Here is an 18,487-nt window from a genome sequence, read left to right on the forward strand (position 1 = left end):
TGGATGGGTGGATGGATGAATGGGTATGTGAATGGATGGATGGGTAGATGGGTGGGTGGATGAATGGATGGATGGATGGATGGATGGATGGATGGGTGGGTGGATGGATGGGAGGATGGTCATTCCTATTGGTGGGTAAACCTCTAGATGGGTTCCAACTCTCCTCTGCACCCCCCTCAAATCCTCTGATCCAGTTCCCAAAACTTAACTGGCACCTTTTCACTCAGACCCACTCATAAGTACCAACTTGGGGCCATTCCCCAGAACCAAGGAGGCCCATCCTGAGCAGCAGAGAGGAACCCAGGAGAGAGATGCAGGACCCCCAGTTTCCCGTCCCAGCTCTGCTACTGTGAGGCCTTGGGCCAGCCAGGCTCCTCTGGTGTCAGTTTCCCTGCCCGCACAGTGTAGCTTTTTTCAGCGTAGCTTTGTCCTGAGGTCTATCCTGAGGTGTGTCAACAGCAGATGTGTAGTCAGTAGTGATCCCTCCCGGGCAACACTGAGTCTCACTCATCTTTGCTTCCTGGAATGCTGGCTCCTTTTCTCCCTGGAAAACTCTTACCCTTCAAAATTCAGCTCAGATATCACTTCTGAGATATGTCCCAAAGTCAGAGAGACAGAGACAGAGAGACACAGACTCAGACTCAGAGAGACAGAGTGAAAGATGGAGGTATTTAGAAAAATAGAGAGAGGAGAGGGAGCGGGGGGAGGGGAGAGGGACACAGGGAGCTCGAGGCAGAGGCAGAGGAAGGCAGGACAAGACACAGAGGCTGCCCGGACCAACCAGCAAAGTTTGGGATGTGAAGCTACAATGACTAGGCCCCAAGTCCCCTCGCCTCCCAGGAGCCCTGCCTGGAGCTGGGAAGGGCACCAGAGGCAGAGGCCAAGGCAGCCCCTGTGTGACTGGAGAAAAAAGGTGCTGAGATAGAGGAGTCATTTACTGAGAGCTCAGGACTTGCCAAGGAGACCCCAGAGCTTCCTCCAAAGCAGAGTGCTGTGGCTAACCCTGCAGTCCCCACCCCAGACTGGGGGCAGAGCTGCAGGGCCAGAGCACCTGGGTGAGCCTGCGTGGATAAAGGACACTTATACTGTCACCGACACAGGCTGGAGCCTGGGAGGGAAATTGAGGCAGGATTCTGACAGTCAACAGGGAGGGATGGTGGCCGTCTGTCAGCCTCAGGATGCCACGGTCAGCACAATGGCATTCTGCAAGCGGCAATGGCTCAAGGTTAGGCCCTCTGAGTCCTTGTGCCCAGCACTGCCACCACACACCCCCATCCCTGCAGCCACCTCTGTGTGCCCCCCACCCCATGCCCTGGGGTTAGCGCTGTACTTGGGACACAGCTGGTACTTTTTAAGTGAATGAATGAACAACTGAATGAACGATGAATAAATGACATTCAGTGTGGGAGAGGTCACTGACTTTAGGACTTAAGAGACATAAGTTCAAGTGACATTTCTCCTGCTAATTTATTGTGTGAACTTGGGCCAGAAATTTGGCCTCCTTCAGCCTTGGCCCTCATCTGAGAAACGGGCACAGAATTCCCTGATCTGTCCACCTCCCAGAGCTGTACCGAGACTCAAAGCTGTGCTGGATTGAAAAGGATTGTGAGGCCATGTCAATATTCAGTAAGAAAAACTGTCATGATCTATTAGCCACGCCTGCCGTGGGCACAGCAGAAGGGAGAGACAGAATGTGTACTGGCTACCCTTGGACCAGGGGAACTGTGATTCTGTGAGTAAACCTGAGGTTCCATCCTATCGGCCAGTCCTGTGTCTGAATTGAGCAGGAAAGAACTCTGTGACTGCTTGACAATGCCTGCCATGGGCAAGTAAGGAAGGAGTGATAGCACATACGTCATATATTTGCCATTCCCAAGTTAGGTAATTTATAATCCCTGAGCAACTTAGAAAATGGTGCAGGGACAGACCAGCTGACGAGGCAGAGCTGTCCCCCATGAGTTTCAAGCAGGGCTCTCCAGAGACAAGCGTAAGGCCCATCTAGGTCACACCCGCATGGGAAACTCACCTCTATGATCACGAGGGCCACATTGGCAAAGTTGACATTGAGAACCTTAGGCAGGGGGATTCCAACATCCAGGTTCACTGTGAAGAGGGTGTGGTTGAAAGCAAAGATATGTGGGGAGCCAAGGTGGGACCTGCTGACCCTATTCCACAACTTTCTTTGAGCTAGGTAGTTCTCTTCTTGGAGACTCAGGTTCCCATACTAGCAGACTCCTACTCATCCTACTAAACCCAGATGAAAAGGTCCCTTTTCTGTATCGTCTTAAGGGGTCCCTTCAATAGAACCTCCTTGAGGTTCTGTCAGTCCCTTGCACACTCTGGGTCATCTATATTCTACTCATTTGTTTACATGGCTATTTCACTCTGGACTGTGAGCTTGAACACAAGTTCTTGAGGCCCAGAGTCTGGCATGATGTGGGAGCTAATCAATGTTGTCTGAATGGAAACAATCTTGGTTTCTGCGTCTTAGAAATGGGGATCAACAGCTCTCCAGCCTCAGTGTCTCTATTAAGAACAATGGATAATAACCGAATCACTTTGCTGTACACTTGAAACTAACACAACATTGTAAATTAACTATACTTCAATAAAAAATTTTTTTTAAAATAACAATGGAGAGAGGCAATGGATTTGGCAATCCTGAGTTCAGATGCTCCATGTGTCCAAGAAGACAGTGAAGGCTGCCCTTACCATTGAGCTTTGGCATGTAAGCTACCCGGAACACATCACTGAGCCATTCTTCTAAACGGGACGCCTGCAACCGAGCACACAGAGGGCTGGGAGGTATGGCTTTGCAGGGAGCTGTGCAACCCTTCCCCAGGGAGAAAAATCCAGAGGTCCAGCTGCCCCAGCCTCCCCACCCCCACGCCTGAGGACATAGCTCCTGGTGGGCACAGGGCCCGCTGGGGTGGGCTGTCCACCAGTGACCCTAAAGGGGATTCTGTGACTTAGGCAGGGTTCACCCTGGGCCCCATGAGCTTGGAAGAGCTGTTCTCCTGGAGGAAAGGTCTGTGGGGCCTGTGTCTTGAGAAAGAGAGAGGAAATGTGCCCAGCGCCAGTAACTCTGTGTGGTCTGATCCTAGATTCCTGTGAGTTTAGAAACACTTAAAATGACCTAGAACCTGAGACCATCGTGAAATTCTAGGACCTCAGGCCTCTGAGAAGGAGGAAACTAAGGGCTCTGTGGGCCTCTGAAACGTTAGAACTTTTTGAGTTTAGGAACCTTATTACTGTGTGAAATTCCAGAATTCTGAACCCTAGTGAGGTTCTACACATTTACAACTCTGCGGGTTCCAAGACTTCGGAAGATCATGAGGTTCACTTTCCTAAGACAATGACTATATTATACGTGCGTATGCGCGTCCGCACCGCCCCCGCCCCCCCCCCACACACCTGCTTGGATGTTTGCCCACTCTGGCTTATTGGGGCAGAGCCCAGACTGGGGCCAGCTCAGTCATATGGCCCATGACTCATCCTGCCTCCTTTCCACCCCCACCTGTAGACCCTCACCAATGCCAAGCTGCTCACCCTCCCAGGAACTTGCATCAAGGAGGAGACCAGCTTGACACTGAGCCTGGTGGAGAAAAGAGAGATGTTGAAGGGCCCCAGCACCCACCACACCCCCAGCCTGCCCCACCCCTAGCTCTCCAGGAAGAAGCAGGGTTACAGGGCCAACTCTGCCTCTATCCAGCCTTGACTCAGAGACTCAGTTTTCCTACCTGTAAAATGGGCCTGGAGGGAGCTAACCTCCTTCTGAGATATCATGACTGCCACCTCCGACTCCGTGGCCCTGGAGCCTTGGTCTGAATCCCAGTTGTTCGACTGAACCCCTCTAAGGAGTGGCCCTCCCATAGACTGAGCCTTGGACACAGAGTGCCCTGCACCCAGCAGCTGCGCACTAAAGGCAATAAACCACCAACGGATCACAGCTGGCTCAAATGCAGGGCCAGGGCCAGAGCCCGGACACACATCTATGTCTCCTGAAGGGCTGAGGCTTCTACTGCCACCAGGAAGGGGAGACGAACCCTGGCAGTCGGTGAGGCCTTTTGTCAAGCTTACAAATGGGGTGGTGGTGGAGCCTTGCAGGGGGGTAGTAGTAGCCTGAGGGGCCGGCAGGGGTCAGGTGAGGACCAGGTACCTATGGCCCAGGACAGTCTGATCCCAGAGTCCCCTGGGAAAACCCCTGCATCCAGGGGAGGGACAGAGAGGCCCCAGGCCCCAGGCCAAGGTGAGAGCACTGGGCCCGGAGAATGGAGGCCCAGACTGTGGACCTGCTTCCAGAGACAACCCGCTGTGCGAGCCTGGGCTTTGTGCCATGCACGTGTAAGGGAAGATTGTCATCAACATCACCATCTTGGTCATTATGATTATCATGAGGCCTAGTTACCACAGGGGTGGAGACACTAGAGAAATAGCTAGTCCACATGAATGACAAAGCATTTGACAACATTCAAGGACAGTTACCTCCATGGCCAGCCTCTAGGGCTGATAACTCAGGAGTCTAGACTCTATACCCCACAGCAGGTTTATCTCCAGGGCCAGCTTTTGAGCAGACGCAGTGGAAGATGCCCACTCTAGAGCCAATTCTCTGGGCCCCAGTTGCCTCATCTGTACAATGGGCTAATACCACCCCTTCCCAGGAGGTCCCAGAGGCAAGGAAGATGCTGGTAAAACACTTGCAGTTTAGTTGCTGCTCAATAAATAAGAGAGGGTTTCTGTCGGTCCCTAATTCTTGTTCATAAAGACAAGGCCCAGGATCCCACATTACCGTTCCAGGGACAGGGAAAGGTGCAGCTTGGTAGCTGACGGAGCCAGCTGGGGATTTAAAGTCATCACCTGCATGGGAACAGCAGGCAGAGATTACACTGAATTTGGCAGAAGGAACTTGAGGACAGGTCTGCCTTGACCGACAGGTGAATTTCCACCATCCATTTCCTCCACTACCTCTTGCTGAGGCCCTACTGTGTGTTAGGGTCCATGCTGGGCTATGAGGAGGTAACTTGAAGGTTCTGGCGCTCAAGAACCGGGGTGCTGAGGGCAATCGGTGTTGGATGCGAGGCAGCTCTAGGGCTGCAGGAGCTTGGACAGACCCTCAATCCAGCCTGCAGTGGGTGAGGGAAGGCATCCCCCGTGAGAGGACTCCTGAGCTGAATCTTGGAAGATGAGGAGTTAGCCAAGGGAAGGGGAGAAACTGCCCTCCAGGTGGTGGTCCCTGTACAAACAAAGGCAGGGCGGTGCGACCTGGTAGCGGAGTAACTGGCTTAGTGCGCAAGGCTGGGAAAGGCACAAGGATGAGGCAAGGGGCTGGGGATGGAATGGTGTTTGGCCGTGCAGAGCCAGGGCAGAGAGTGAGCAGGGGAAGGACCTGCCGCTGCCCGGGTGTATGGCTGGGAAGACTAGTAGCGGTGGGGTAGAGGGGAGCAGACTGGAGGTGGGGGCCAGCAGGGAGCTGGAGGGTCATCCAAGAGATATCTGAGCACAGAGAGGCTGGGGAGGTGGGGGCAATTCCTGAGATCCTGAGGAAGCAGAGTGGACACATGTGTGATGAGGGAGCAGGTGGGAGTCCAAGGGCACTGGGGTCTCAGCTCAGGTGATGACATTGGGGGTGGGGTTTCCTGTGCTGTGCCACATGGGGCCTCCCACCCTGAGATCCGCAGCCTGGAGAGGGTCAGCCCTACTCAGGACCCCAGTGCCAGCTCCCACCCCTCAGATGCTCACTCCACTCAGCTGGAAGAAGGCTTCATAGGTCCCTTTAGGGAGGTAGGACAGCACGTGGATGTTAGCTGGGATGGAGACCGTGGCCTTCTTGCCCTGGAGCGTGACCGTGGGAGCTTCTTTTACCTGCAGTGAGAGCAGGAGCTGCTGGCCCAGTGGCAGCTTCCTCAGGGTCTGGAGAGAAGCAGGGGCTGAGTCGGGGGCAGAGTAGGGGGCACGAGGAGAGAAGCAGGGGCAGCTTAGGTGCTCCACTAATAGAATCAGTTAGTCAGTCAACAAACACTCATTGAGCACCTAGTGGGCCCCAGGCACCGTGCTGGGAGCTAAGGTAACAGCCTGAGCCAGACAGGCCTGGTCTTGGCCCCCACGAGGCTGATACTCAGGTGCGGAGATGCCGATCCACAGAACAACCAATCAGAGTCAAAATCTTCCCCCTAGGACACACTTTATTACACAACATAAAAAAACAAAACAAAAATATCCCCGATGCCTACACCCCCTACATCATCCATCCTCTGCCCTCCTATCTCACCTCCCACCACTGGCCCCTCATCCTCTCCTCCAGACTCACTGACAACTTCACTGTTCCTCCAACTAGCCAGGCATGCTCCCACCTCAGGGCCTTTGCACTTGCTCCTCCTTCTGCCAGAAATGTCTTCCCCAGACACCTGCATTGTTCCCTCCATCCTCTCCTTCAGCCTTCAGCTCACATGTTGCCTCCTCAATGAGGGCTTTGCAGAGCGCCCTCCTCCACCTTTCTGACACTGTGTATATTCTACTTATTTATTTGTTCAATGTCTGTCCCTCCCACCACAATGGCATCTCCTTGAACATGGAGATTTTTGTGTACTTTTCACCGTTTGCCCCTTCTGCATGCCCAGCACCTAGCACAGGGCCTGGTACATAGTAGGTGCTCAGTGAATATTAGTTGACTGAATGAATCACACAATCAGGAAATGCTGAATCTCATAATCACGACATCGTGGATTACAGAAATGCTGGAAACCATGCATCCACAGAAGGTTAGAATCACTTGAATGCTGGGATCTGGTGACCAATTCCTCAAGCCCCAACTCCCAGAGTTGCAGTATCATAAAGACAGGGGGAATCACCGGATTCCAGCCTCCTATATCCACAGATTCTGAAGCCATGGAACCAAACTCAGAACTGGGGCCACACACAGGGCTCTGATGCTGTGAGAACAAAGGCTTCAGGCTCCAGAGACAAGCCCAGCCTCCCCAGGCTAAGAGACATGTCCTGCCACCCTGGCCTCCCCCAAGTCCCTTTCCACCATCTTACAACTCCTCAGAAGAATGAGGTTCTTCTGAATGTCTAGCCCCAATCTCAGCCTTTGCCTGAGACACCTATGCCCTTTAGCCCCAAACACCAATAAACAGAGGCCCCACTCAGGCCCATCAAAGCTGCTTTCCATCACCACCTTCAAGGACTCACAGAGTTTGTCTGTGTCCCCACATTCAGCTGCCCTCTCCATCTTCTCTGGTAGAAACCCAGGCCTTGTGGGTCTCTTTCTAACCTCTGTCAGAATCTGCTGTTACGTAAAGACCTTGTAGCAGTCATTTCGACTTCAGTATAATTCAGATTCCCACAGCTGGAAAGAAGCTGATTCAGCCCCAGTTGGAGGGATGGGAAAGCTGAGGACCAGGCCCTGCAGTCACGTTCTGACTGATGCCCACTAGTCAAATCTCCCTGAATCTTCCCCCTTCTCTTTCATCTCCATGGCCACTGCCCTGAGTCTTCTCTCTGAGGACAAGAAGGCTGAGACCAAGATGAAGCAAGGCAGTTGGAGGGAGGGGGCTCGATCACTCAGAAAGAATCTGCTTGACATAGGAGCAACAGCCCCAGGACAAATGCCCAGTTAACTTCTGGAGCAGTTAGACGCTGGTCCTTTCTTCTCTAAGTAAAATCTGCTATCAGGAAAGGATAAGGTGTTAGTCAATCACACTTTAGTATGAACTTGGACTCAACATTCAATTGCAGCTGTCTGGAGAGCTGTATTGAGAAAGATTCTGGAGTCCACTCAGGGTCATCAGGAAAGAGCTACAGTGAACAAAGCCTACGAAAGGGTCACTCACCTCAGGGACCAAAGCCGCCAGCTCTGTAGTTGTCAGTGGAACATAGCTGGAAACCTGGACCCAAGACCAAATGGGATGGGGGGGTAAACACAGAGCCAAATAGGGATCCCTCAGCACACACAAAGTAGCTTCCCCCTACCCAATTTTATACATACCTCTCTACAGACACTCATGTTCCTTCTATTGACCAATGATGAGTGCTTACTACATGCCAGACACATGCTAAGGGTTTTGTGTGCCTTCGCTCATTTCACCTTTATAACTGCTCGAGGAGGTGGGTGCTACGATTATTCCCATTTTACAGATGGGAAACCTGAGGCTCCTGTCCAGGGTCATAAGCTAGTAAATGGTGGCTCCAGGCTTGACCCAGGCAGGCTAATTCTAGAACTTCTAAACTGCCCTGCCAGAGCACGTAATCTGAAGGCCCAGGGATCTGACCCCAGACATTTTTGCCTTTTACCCCAAAAATATTTTCAAATACTATAAATTTGTTTCCACTCTTTACACACCAGGACATTTCATATAAATTTGCAGTTTCTAGCTAAAAAATTGGAAAATCTAGTCACACCTGCCTCCCAGCTCAGGACCCTGTTCCAACCACCCCATAGGCCTTCAGTGTGCTCTCTGGACCCCAGCTGCAGGAAGTGAGTAATCAATCCCTGCTCCCTTGGGCTGAGCTGCATGTAGGAGCCCAGGTAGCACAGAGCTCCCTGCCTTTGGACAGGGCTGAGACCAAGAAAATGTATCTGGCTAAGGCTTCCGGGGGCTGGGACTTCCAGACATCTGTGAGGGTGTGAGAGGGGCCAGAATGGAAACAGAGAGGTCTCAGAAGCTTCAAAACAAATGTCCAAGTGACCTTTGGTATAGTCCAACCCTAGTCTTCTTCTCTCCAACTCAAATATGCTCTTGAGAAAGCAGTGGGAATGTTAGCCATTCACACTTTAGCGTAAAATTGGGCTTTGACTCTAGAAGGGCTCATCTGGTGCAGGGATGGGAAGTTGGCTACATTTCATATGCCAATTTTGACCAATACAAAGTAACGTCCTGAGTGTCATGTTGAGAAGGATTTGGAAATCCCATTCAGGTTTAGCCAAGTGGAGGCCATTATCAATTAGCAGTGTCTGCCTGAAGGACAAGAGTGGGCATGTGCACGCTATAAAGCTGTCCAACTCTCTCCTATTGTAAGAAGAGGGCTCGTCAAAGCTGATCAGTGATGATGTGACTAGGTCACCGCTAGGATTCCCAAGGTCCAGCAGGGCAGGGTGCCATACTCACCAGCTCAAGGGTGATGTCCAGGTCAAGGGCACCGATGGTCTGCAGGAGCCCAAACACGGTGTTAAAAAGGTAGAGAGGCACAGTCACCTGGGATGTGTGGTCCTCCTTGGGGGGCACATTGATGGGGTTGGGGGCTTGGGGAAGTCGATGATGTCACCTGCTACGCTCTTCACAATGGGCTGCAGGGGCAGGAGATAACGCGTGGCAGGGTCTCAGGGCAGCTCACTCATGTGGCTTTGACTTAGCATTCCCTGCCTGGCCTCCACTTGTACCCCACCCACCCCCAGCTGTGGGCGGGGCCTCGGCGGGCACTCACGTTGATGTCCAGCTCTATGTACTGGGTGGAGATGAGAGGCAATGTGGCCAGTGAATTCCACGGACCCAAGAGCCCCGAGGGGCACCAGGCCTGCATGAGGAGGGGAGGAAGGACAAACACCCCATGAGCCCAGGCCCCAGTAATAACAGGCTCTACTTCTATTTATTGAGTGCCTGATGAACGCCTAAAACTCTACTAAGCATTCATCAGGGCACTACTGTCATCCCCATTCTACAGATATGGAAACTGAGGCTCCAACAGAGGAAGTCACCAGCCCCAGCCCACACAAGCCACAGAGTAGCAAAGCCAGGGTTCCTGTTTTCCAGAGCTGGTGCCACTAACCACATTGTTGCCCTGTCTCTCTCATATAATACCACATTCAGAGACATATCTGCCCCCAAGTTTTCTATCCTTATCCTAGTTATGCATTTTTATACTTTTCAAGGCCCTTTTGTGAATACAAAAGGCATCCATGTCTCCACAAGGCTCAGAGAGGCTGCGGGCCACTGTGGCCACGGGGCCTTGGGTTCCTTACGTAAGCTCTGGGCCTCAGTCATCTTGTCTGTCCAGATAATAACAGTATCTGCCTCATGCTTCTGACAGTGCCAGACACACCGCCGGTGCTCAGTAAGTGGCCTGAAGCCCCCGGCAGATGGAGACCTGGATGGCTCCGGGTCTCCTCACCCTGCGGAACTGACCTCAGCCCAGAACACCACCATTAGGCCTCCTCAATGTGGCGGCCTCGTCAGTCTGAGGAAGGCATGAAAGGTCCCAGAATTCTGCCCTGTCCTCTTCCCTGATACCCCACCTGCTGGGGTAATGGTGGGGGAGACGTAAGAGCAGGTGCAGAGAGGAGGAGGGTGGGCCCCAGCTTACACAGCACAGCCCCCAGGAGCTCATTCACCACGCCCAGCACGCTGTCCACCACGGGGCACCACCAAAAAAAAAAAAAAAAAAAAAAAACCTCTTTGAGTCACATGAATCCTGTCTTGCAGCTAATGGTCCAGAGACCCCAGTTATGGGCCACAATTTAAATGTACCCAGACCCCCTTGTTGAAATCTACCTGAGGTGGGCCTGGGCTGGGGTTCCTGCTGCTGGGACCGCCCCTTCTCCCCCTGAGCTTCTTTTCTGATTGGATTCTTCAAGCCCAGGGCAGTTTTGCCAAGCTCTGTCTCCCACAGCCTTGCCATCTCCATGGGTGTTCTTAACAAGGACTCACAGCAGAGGTCCTGCCAGGACTGGGGATCAGGAGGCCTGACTGCTCTTTGCTGGCTGTGTGACCCCAACAAGCCCTCCCCTCTCTGTCCTCAGTGAATTGGGGCTTTGGCCAGACCAGCTTTTCTTAAGTGTGGTTCAAGGGATGACGGGGGCAGGCCATGGACAAGCATCCTGGAGCAGTTTAATCATAATGTGTTTGACATGTACATGGATGTGATCTTCTAGACATGTTTGCCAAGCACAGGGCTTCGTTTAAAATCATTGAGTGACCCGATTTTTTAATTCAAACCTAGTTTAAAGAAAAGTATAAAGTCAATAATAATAATACAGGTGGCAAAGACAGAGCAGGGGGTAAGAAGGGGACTTCCTTGGATTTGGGAGCAGGGGACTCAGGTCACCTGGATTCAGAGGTCTGGGGACAGATCGTGCCAGCCCACCTACAGACTCGCAGGCGGCACCTGGGAGGCCCGTGGGCAGGCCAGGATGGGATTACCTGATGGGCGTGGAAGGAAAGAACAGCCTAATCCTGCCTGGCGCCCAGATTAACTCAAAGCCGGGGGGAGGAGGGGCACAGCCCAGGGTGTACCTGGCCTGCAGCCCTCACACTCTCGAATTCTGGCAGCACCTTGAAGTATGTCTGTTCCACGACCCCAAAGACCGGTGCGGGCAGCAGCCTGGGCAGAGTGAGATGCGTGAAGGTGTGGCCACCAGGCAGGGACAGCGTCAACCCAGATGATGGGACAGGGTGGGCACTGGTGGTTCTGGACATCACCCATCTCCTCTCCTTGTGGGCTCAGCTGGGGCTTTGGGCAGCTGGGTTTAAATCTTGGCTTTGCCTCACCATGGGACCCAGAGGAGAATTTCAGTTTCCCCGTCCGTACAGTGCCTGCCTTGGAAGGGGCTGTTGCTGTTGAGATCAAATGGGAGTGTATACATGACTGATGCTCAGTAAATGTCTCTTCCCTTCGTCTTCTCCAATATGTGTAGATGAGTGACATTTGGGCCTAAAACAGCAGCTGGCTTAGAGCGAGGGTTCAATAAGTATTTGTTGAATAAATGAGTATTTGTCAAATGAATGAATGCCTGAGAGGGTGGCCTGAGGATGTGCATGTATCGATAGATGGGCTTAGGTCTGTTTGGAGAGTATGGGGGTACAGAGGGAGGAGTTACAATCACAGAACCACAACCACAGGACACCCTCCTGAGCTCCACCCCCTCCAAGCCCCCTCTAGCCCAGAGGAACAGGATGGAGCCACTGGGGTTTAAGGAGCCCAAGACCCTGCCTGGAAACCCCTTACTAAAACCCTTCTGCAGACAGGGCCAACCCCGGTTCACCCTGTTCCTGGGAGCTAACACAGAGCTGTCCGATAACCCATCACTGGTCAGGGCCACCCAGCAAAGGTGGGGTGTGGGTGTGGGATTTAGCCTGGAACAGAGAGACTAACAGGGGTTGACTCAACGTGTGAGGCAGGGGAGGCGGCAGGTGTCGCTGGCAGGGGGGGCGGGGGGATGCAGAGTGCTGTGAGAAAGCCTTGGACCTGAGTCCAGAGACCAGCCCATCTCTGTGCTTGCCTCAAGCTGTGTGTGTGACCTTGGGCAAGTCCCTTGCTCTCTGTGGGCCTCAGCTGTCCCATGGAAGAAGGATCACTGTGTCCTGACAGTTGGGGGAAAAGATGCATACAAAAGTGCCAGAGCCTTCCAGATCATTAAATTTAGGTCCTCATTATACAGATGGGGACGCTGAAGCCCAGACAGGGGAAGAGGTTCCCCTGGAGGGTCACACAGCAAGTCAGGGTCTCGTATATGCCAAGAGCAGGGACTGAAATGCCTACAGGTCAAGGGACCACAGAGGCCCCTTGTTCTACCTGGAAGAAGGGAGGCAGGATCTCAGGGGCTGGAGAAGGGGGACGCTCAGGAGTGGACGTTGCAAGCTGCGGGCTGGGCCAGAGTCCCTGTCCCTGCCAGTCTGCAGGTCTGCGCTGAGGCTTGATCTGGTGAGACAGGCCCCGCCCAGACTGCCGCTCCCTGGAGACCCAGGAGACGTCCGCCCGGTGCGCGCACGCGCGATGAGCCCGAGGAGGTCCGGGCGCGGGGAGCCGCCCAACACCGGCTCAAGAGCGCGGACTCACCCTGAGAGCAGGCTGATGTGGCCCAGGAGCGTGCTGCAGCGCTTGAGGATGAGGATGGGCGTACCCCGCGCGCTCACGCCCAGCGCCACCCGCGACGACAAGTTCATCTCAGCTGTCAGCTGCAAGAGGCCCCCCAGCGGGCTGCGAGACCAGATGCTGGGGGCGTGGCCAGGCGGCCAGGCGCCACCCACCAGGGCCGCCTTAGCCGCGCCCACCCCGGGGCCGCTGACCAGAGCTCTGACGAGCGGCGGGTGGGGTAGCCCCATTCCCTCCTCTCACCTCCTGCCTCCCTGCCCCTTTGCATGTCCCTGCGCCCCCTCCCTCACCCCCACCAGTGAGCTCCAGGCAGTGGGGTAGGGGTCTCCAGAGAGAGAGATGGAAGCCTCTGGAAGTCAGTGGGATGGAGATCCCTGGGGAGGGGTAGTGGGGTGGGATCCACGGAGGGAATAGGAAAGTGGGAGTCTCTTGGGAAGGAAGGAAGGAGGAAATGGGGGGGCAGGGGGTGGGTGTGGAGAGACAATAAGGTAGGGGGTCCCCAGGGGCACACTCACCCCGAGCCACGCAGGCCCAGCTGCGCCCCAAACCCCAGCAGCAGCTTCAGAGACACCTTCGGCAGTGTGATTTCCTCAGTCTTCAGCCTGCATGGAGGAGAGGGCCACTGACCACCAGACAACCCCCCCACCCGCCCCCCGCCCCAGGGCCAGTCCCTCAGTGCCTGGACCATCCCAGACCAGGCAGAGCCTGGAGCCTCTCCTCGGTGTGTCCCGTGTCCCACCTCTAACCCATAAACCCAACTGTGGGCCCTTGAGCCAGTTACTTCACTTCTCTGGACCTCAGTTTCTGCATCTGTAAAGTGGGTTATACAAGTTCCCACTTCATAGGGATGTTGCAGAGACAAATTAGATAATGTAGGTGCACAGCTGGTAAAGCATATGCTCTGGAATTGTAATATCATCATTCTCACTGGAGGCTCAATGAGCTAAAGTGCTCCCTCCACCCCATCCCAATGGCCTCAGCCCTGGTTCAGTCTCTGGCCTGGGTCGTTGTCCTTCCATTCCCATCTCCTAGGCTCTCACACACACAACCCAAGGGTGTTCTCAAACACAGCTCCCCACAGTTCATTATTTTCTCTGTCCACTGGGCCTTTGCCCAGGCTGTTCCCTCAGTCTGGAATACCCTTTCCTTAACTTTCCTGCCACTCTGCATCCACTGTCAGCTAGGTGACTCCTCCAGCTCTCCTGATTTCAGCTAGGGTATCTCCTCCTCCAGGAAGCCCTCCTTACTGCTTCTCTGACTCAGGCAAATACGCTCTTCTGAGCAGCTCCCACACCCTGCTTGGACTGCCTCTATCACTGCCCTGAGCTTACAGAATCATGACTGCTGGGTCCGACCTCATACTGGGGGCTCTTTGAAGCTAGAACAGTGGTTCATGTCTGAGGCCCCAGCCTCACCAAGTAGAGGGGATTCTACAGTGGGAGGGGGGCTAGATCTATTAATAATGATAATAATAATAGTTAATATTTATGGAGCATTTATTATGTGCCAGGCTCTGTTTCAGCCTGATACAGATTCACTGTCCTGGCAACAACCCCATGAGTAGTTGCTCATGGTACAGCCAGTAAAAGCCGGATGGTTCAAATCCCAGCTCTACCACTAATTGACTGGGTGACCTTGGGCAAATCACATTGCTGCTCCATGCCTCAGTTTCCCTGTGTGTAAAATAGGGATAATGACAATACCTACCACAGATTGGCACTTAGTGATCCTTGAGCAGTCAGTCCTTACCAGCTCCCTTTCCAGACATCTGTTTACTCTTTTGGGAGGTGGGCATCCATTCCCCTTCTGCTCCCAGCACTCCATTTCCTCCTGTACAGTGACACTTCCCCATACCCCTCTCCTGGCCTTCAGCCTTTCTTGAGGCCTGTTGTTTGGCCATCCCCTGATCCACCACCAGCCATGGACTCGTTCCTGCTTACCTGGGGCAGGCAGTATGGCGATGACTAAACACCCAGACACCGCCCCTGCCCCGCCCTGCTACTGCACTCCCTAGCTGGGTGAGTTTGGGCAAGTCCCCTCACTGCCTGTGGGGACATCGATCGTCTCACCTATTAAGTGGAGTTGATAACATTCCTACCTCTGGATTCATTGGATAATTTATTCACAATGCTTAGCACAGTGCCAGACACCCAGAAAACCTGTCTAAGTGGTCATTAAGTTATAAATATTAGCTCTTAAGTGATTTCATTCAATCATTCAAAAATATTTTTTGAGCAACTGTTATGTATCAAGCACTATTTATGAATAAACAAATGGGACCTAATGAAACTTCAAAGCTTTTGCACAGCAAAGGAAACCATAAACAAGACCAAAAGACAACCCTCAGAATGGGAGAAAATATTTGCAAATGAAGCAACTGACAAAGGATTAATCTCCAAAATTTATAAGCAGCTCATACAGCTCAATAACAAAAAAACAAACAATCCAATCCAAAAATGGGCAGAAGACCTAAATAGACATTTCTCCAAAGAAGATATACAGACTGCCAACAAACACATGAAAGGATGCTCAACATCACTAATCATTAGAGAAATGCAAATCAAAACTACAATGAGACATCACCTCACACCAGTCAGAATGGCCATCATCAAAAATCTACAAACAATAAATGCTGGAGAGGGTGTGGAGAAAAGGGAACACTCTTGCACTGCTGGTGGGAATGTGAATTGGTACAACCACTATGGAGAACAGTATGAAGGTTCCTTAAAAAACTACAAATAGAACTACCATATGACCCAGCAATACCACTACTGGGCATATACCCTGAGAAAACCATAATTCAAAAAGAGTCATGTACCAAAATGTTCATTGCAGCTCTATTTACAATAGCCCGGAGATGGAAACAACTTAAGTATCCATCATCGGATGAATGGATAAAGAAGATGTGGCACATATATACAATGGAATATTACTCAACCATAAAAAGAAACGAAATTGAGCTATTTGTAATGAGGTGGATAGACCTAGAGTCTGTCATACAGAGTGAAGTAAGTCAGAAAGAGAAAGACAAATACCGTATGCTAACACATATATATGGAATTTAAGGGAAAAAAATGTCATGAAGAACCTTGGGGTAAGACAGGAATAAAGACACAGACACCTACTAGAGAATGGACTTGAGGATATGGGGAGGGGGAAGGGTAAACTGTGACAAAGCGAGAGAGTGGCATGGACATATATACACTACCAAATGTAAGGTAGATAGCTAGTGGGAAGCAGCCGCATAGCACAGGGAGATCAGCTCGGTGCTTTGTGACCGCCTGGAGGGGTTGGGTAGGGAGGGTGGGAGGGAGGGAGACGCAAGAGGGAAGACATATGGGAACATATGTATATGTATAACTGATTCACTTTGTTATAAAGCAGAAACCAACACACCATTGTAAAGCAATTATACTCCAATAAAGATGTAAAAAAAAAAAAAAAAAAAGCACTATTATGATAATGGGGACACAGCAGTGAACAAGCCAGACAAAAGTCCTAGCCCTCCTGGGGTTTATAATCTAGCAAGGGAGATAAGAAAAAAAAAAGTGAAATATATGGGGTACGGGGGGGTGATTCATTCCCTATAGAACATGAAGGCAGGCAAGGGGACAAGGAGAGGCTGGTCAGGGCAGGGGTCTTTGGAGCAGACACCTGAAGAGGAGGAGGGAGGGAGCCATGCAGATACCTGGATTAACCCAGAGAGAGCAACTTGGATTAGCCCAGAGAGACTGAGCAACTTGCCCCAGGTCACACAGTGAGTAATTGAAATTGACCCCAGAGCTGGAAACCTCAACCACAGGGGCATGCTGCCTGGCACGCAGTAGACTCTTTATTTTCTGACTCTGGTTCTTGGGACTCCCTGTCCAGGCTCCCCATGAAATTCCCACTGCCTGCCAACAAATTAAAAAGAGTCAACATCTTCTCTATTCCCTGAAGGAAAGAAAAGAGCAGACTTCCTGTAGGGCACGCAGTAGGTAGGTGGTCAAGCGGCCACACTGTAAGGACTCACCCAGAAAGCTCCTTGACAATGCCAAGAACCCCTCCGTAGCTCAGCAGGCCACCTCCTCCAAGCAGGCCCCCTGAGCCCAGGAGGCCCTAGTTCACAGATGTGACAGTCCCCAGCATGTTCTGCAAAATGGGCCCCCTGACCAGCGAGTTCTGGATGGCTGCAAACAGGGTGGTGGGGAGGAAGGTTCATTTTACAGATGAGGAAGCTAGGGCCCAGAGAGGGGCAGAGATTTGCCCAAAGTCACACAGCAAATTGGGTTTGGGACCAAGAGTATGACTAGGGCTCCTGACCCTGCGTCACCCGGTAGCACCGAAAGTTGGGGCAGAAGTAAAGGAGGGAGCACGCAGCCACCAGGGAACGATCAAGAGGGAGGAGGCAACCTCTGCCCCTCCTGGGCACCCTTGATCTGACTCTGTGCGGATTGTGAGAAGGGCAAGATGGAAGGGACCGCCTCGTGGAGGTTGCAGCAGGCCAGGGTAGCCTCCGTGAAGCATTTGCTATTCACAACTATGGTCACCCTGGGCCGTTGAGCCCCGGAGCAGCAAATGCCCAGTGGAGTTCCCCCACCCCAGAAACGTGGGGCAGAGATGTTGGCCCAGCCAGCACCCTCCCCTGGACCTCCTCAACCGCCCCCGCCCCCATCCCTGAGGGAGACACAGGCCCCGCATGCCCCTCCCACCCGGTTCACCTCTCAGAAGAGAGTGAACTAATCGCCCACTGGAACCTGCAAGCAAACCTTTAACCCCCTGAACTCCCTATGCAGTTGGGAATCAAAACCTGTTCTCATCTGTTCCTGAAGCATAAGCACGTGAGCCTATCTTTGGGGCGGTTTACTCTGCGGCTGGACCCCTCACACACTGCCCGCCTCGGGCTCACCTTTGCCGAGTTCATCCTTGTCAATCCGAGCAAGCATGCCCACCGTCTCAAGCAGCCCCCGGCACGGAGTCACCAGACCTCAGAGGAGAAGCAGAGATTACACGCCCAGCATCGTCGGCATGGCACCTGCTGGGGGCGGAAGCAGGAGCCCTAAGGCCGTCCTTTTGCCCAGACGTTATCCTCTCTCTGCCGCTTCACCAACCCGGGGTCCTCCTGCCCACCTGGCACAACTCAAGTCCAGTTTCAGTCCCTGGAAAGCCCTCTCCATCCAATTCAAGCAGCGGCTAACACATTTGACCTAAAAGTCTTAGTCCTCTGCGGCCCCAGTGGCCCTGGACCTGTCTCTGAGGGAGAGCCACAGAGGGGCCTTCCTTTCTGGGACAGCAGGATGGGAGCTCTGTTTCCTGGACTGCTTTCCCATTGGCTCAAGAGGCCATTTCAGAAGGTGTGGCTAATTGGAGACATTCAGCAGTTAGATTTGGCATGTCCCGTTTCTCTCCTCCTCCCCTGCCTCTATCCTGGATTGATGTTGAAAGGAACGAGATAGGAGGTGAGAGCAGGGCTAACTTACTAGTTTCATAGAATGGGATTTTTCTGTATGAAGTTCCATATCTGCCAACCCAGTCACATACCCATCTATCTCCTCATGTGACCCCTGCCGAAACCCTTTAGCAGTCCCCCACTGCCCTCAAGATCAAACTCAGGCTCCTTACTGTTACTCACAAGGACCCTGCCTGCCTCTTTGACCTTCTTACTCTTAACCATGACAAGCTCCTTCCACCTCAGGGCCTTTGC

The 18,487-nt window shown here is 52.7% G+C and overlaps 1 protein-coding gene across 1 annotated transcript; it reads right to left on the reverse strand.

Annotated features, from left to right (window-relative positions):
* Positions 1-1,173: 1,173 nt before the first annotated feature.
* BPIFB3 (BPI fold containing family B member 3) lies at positions 1,174-17,804 on the reverse strand. Its single transcript, XM_029222338.1, is given in 17 exon segments — positions 1,174-1,203; positions 2,027-2,103; positions 2,713-2,776; positions 3,562-3,595; positions 4,790-4,857; positions 5,740-5,910; positions 7,830-7,883; positions 9,105-9,235; positions 9,238-9,283; positions 9,421-9,469; positions 9,471-9,510; positions 10,297-10,358; positions 11,251-11,313; positions 12,769-12,909; positions 13,320-13,406; positions 16,817-16,973; positions 17,693-17,804. Coding segments are annotated over 17 exon segments (1,386 nt in total).
* Between the last annotated feature and the right edge of the window lie 683 nt (positions 17,805-18,487).

This window comes from Monodon monoceros, unplaced genomic scaffold (assembly GCF_005190385.1).
Source record: "Monodon monoceros isolate NGI ecotype Baffin Bay Population unplaced genomic scaffold, NGI_Narwhal_1 Super_Scaffold_13, whole genome shotgun sequence".
NCBI lineage: Eukaryota > Metazoa > Chordata > Mammalia > Artiodactyla > Monodontidae > Monodon > Monodon monoceros.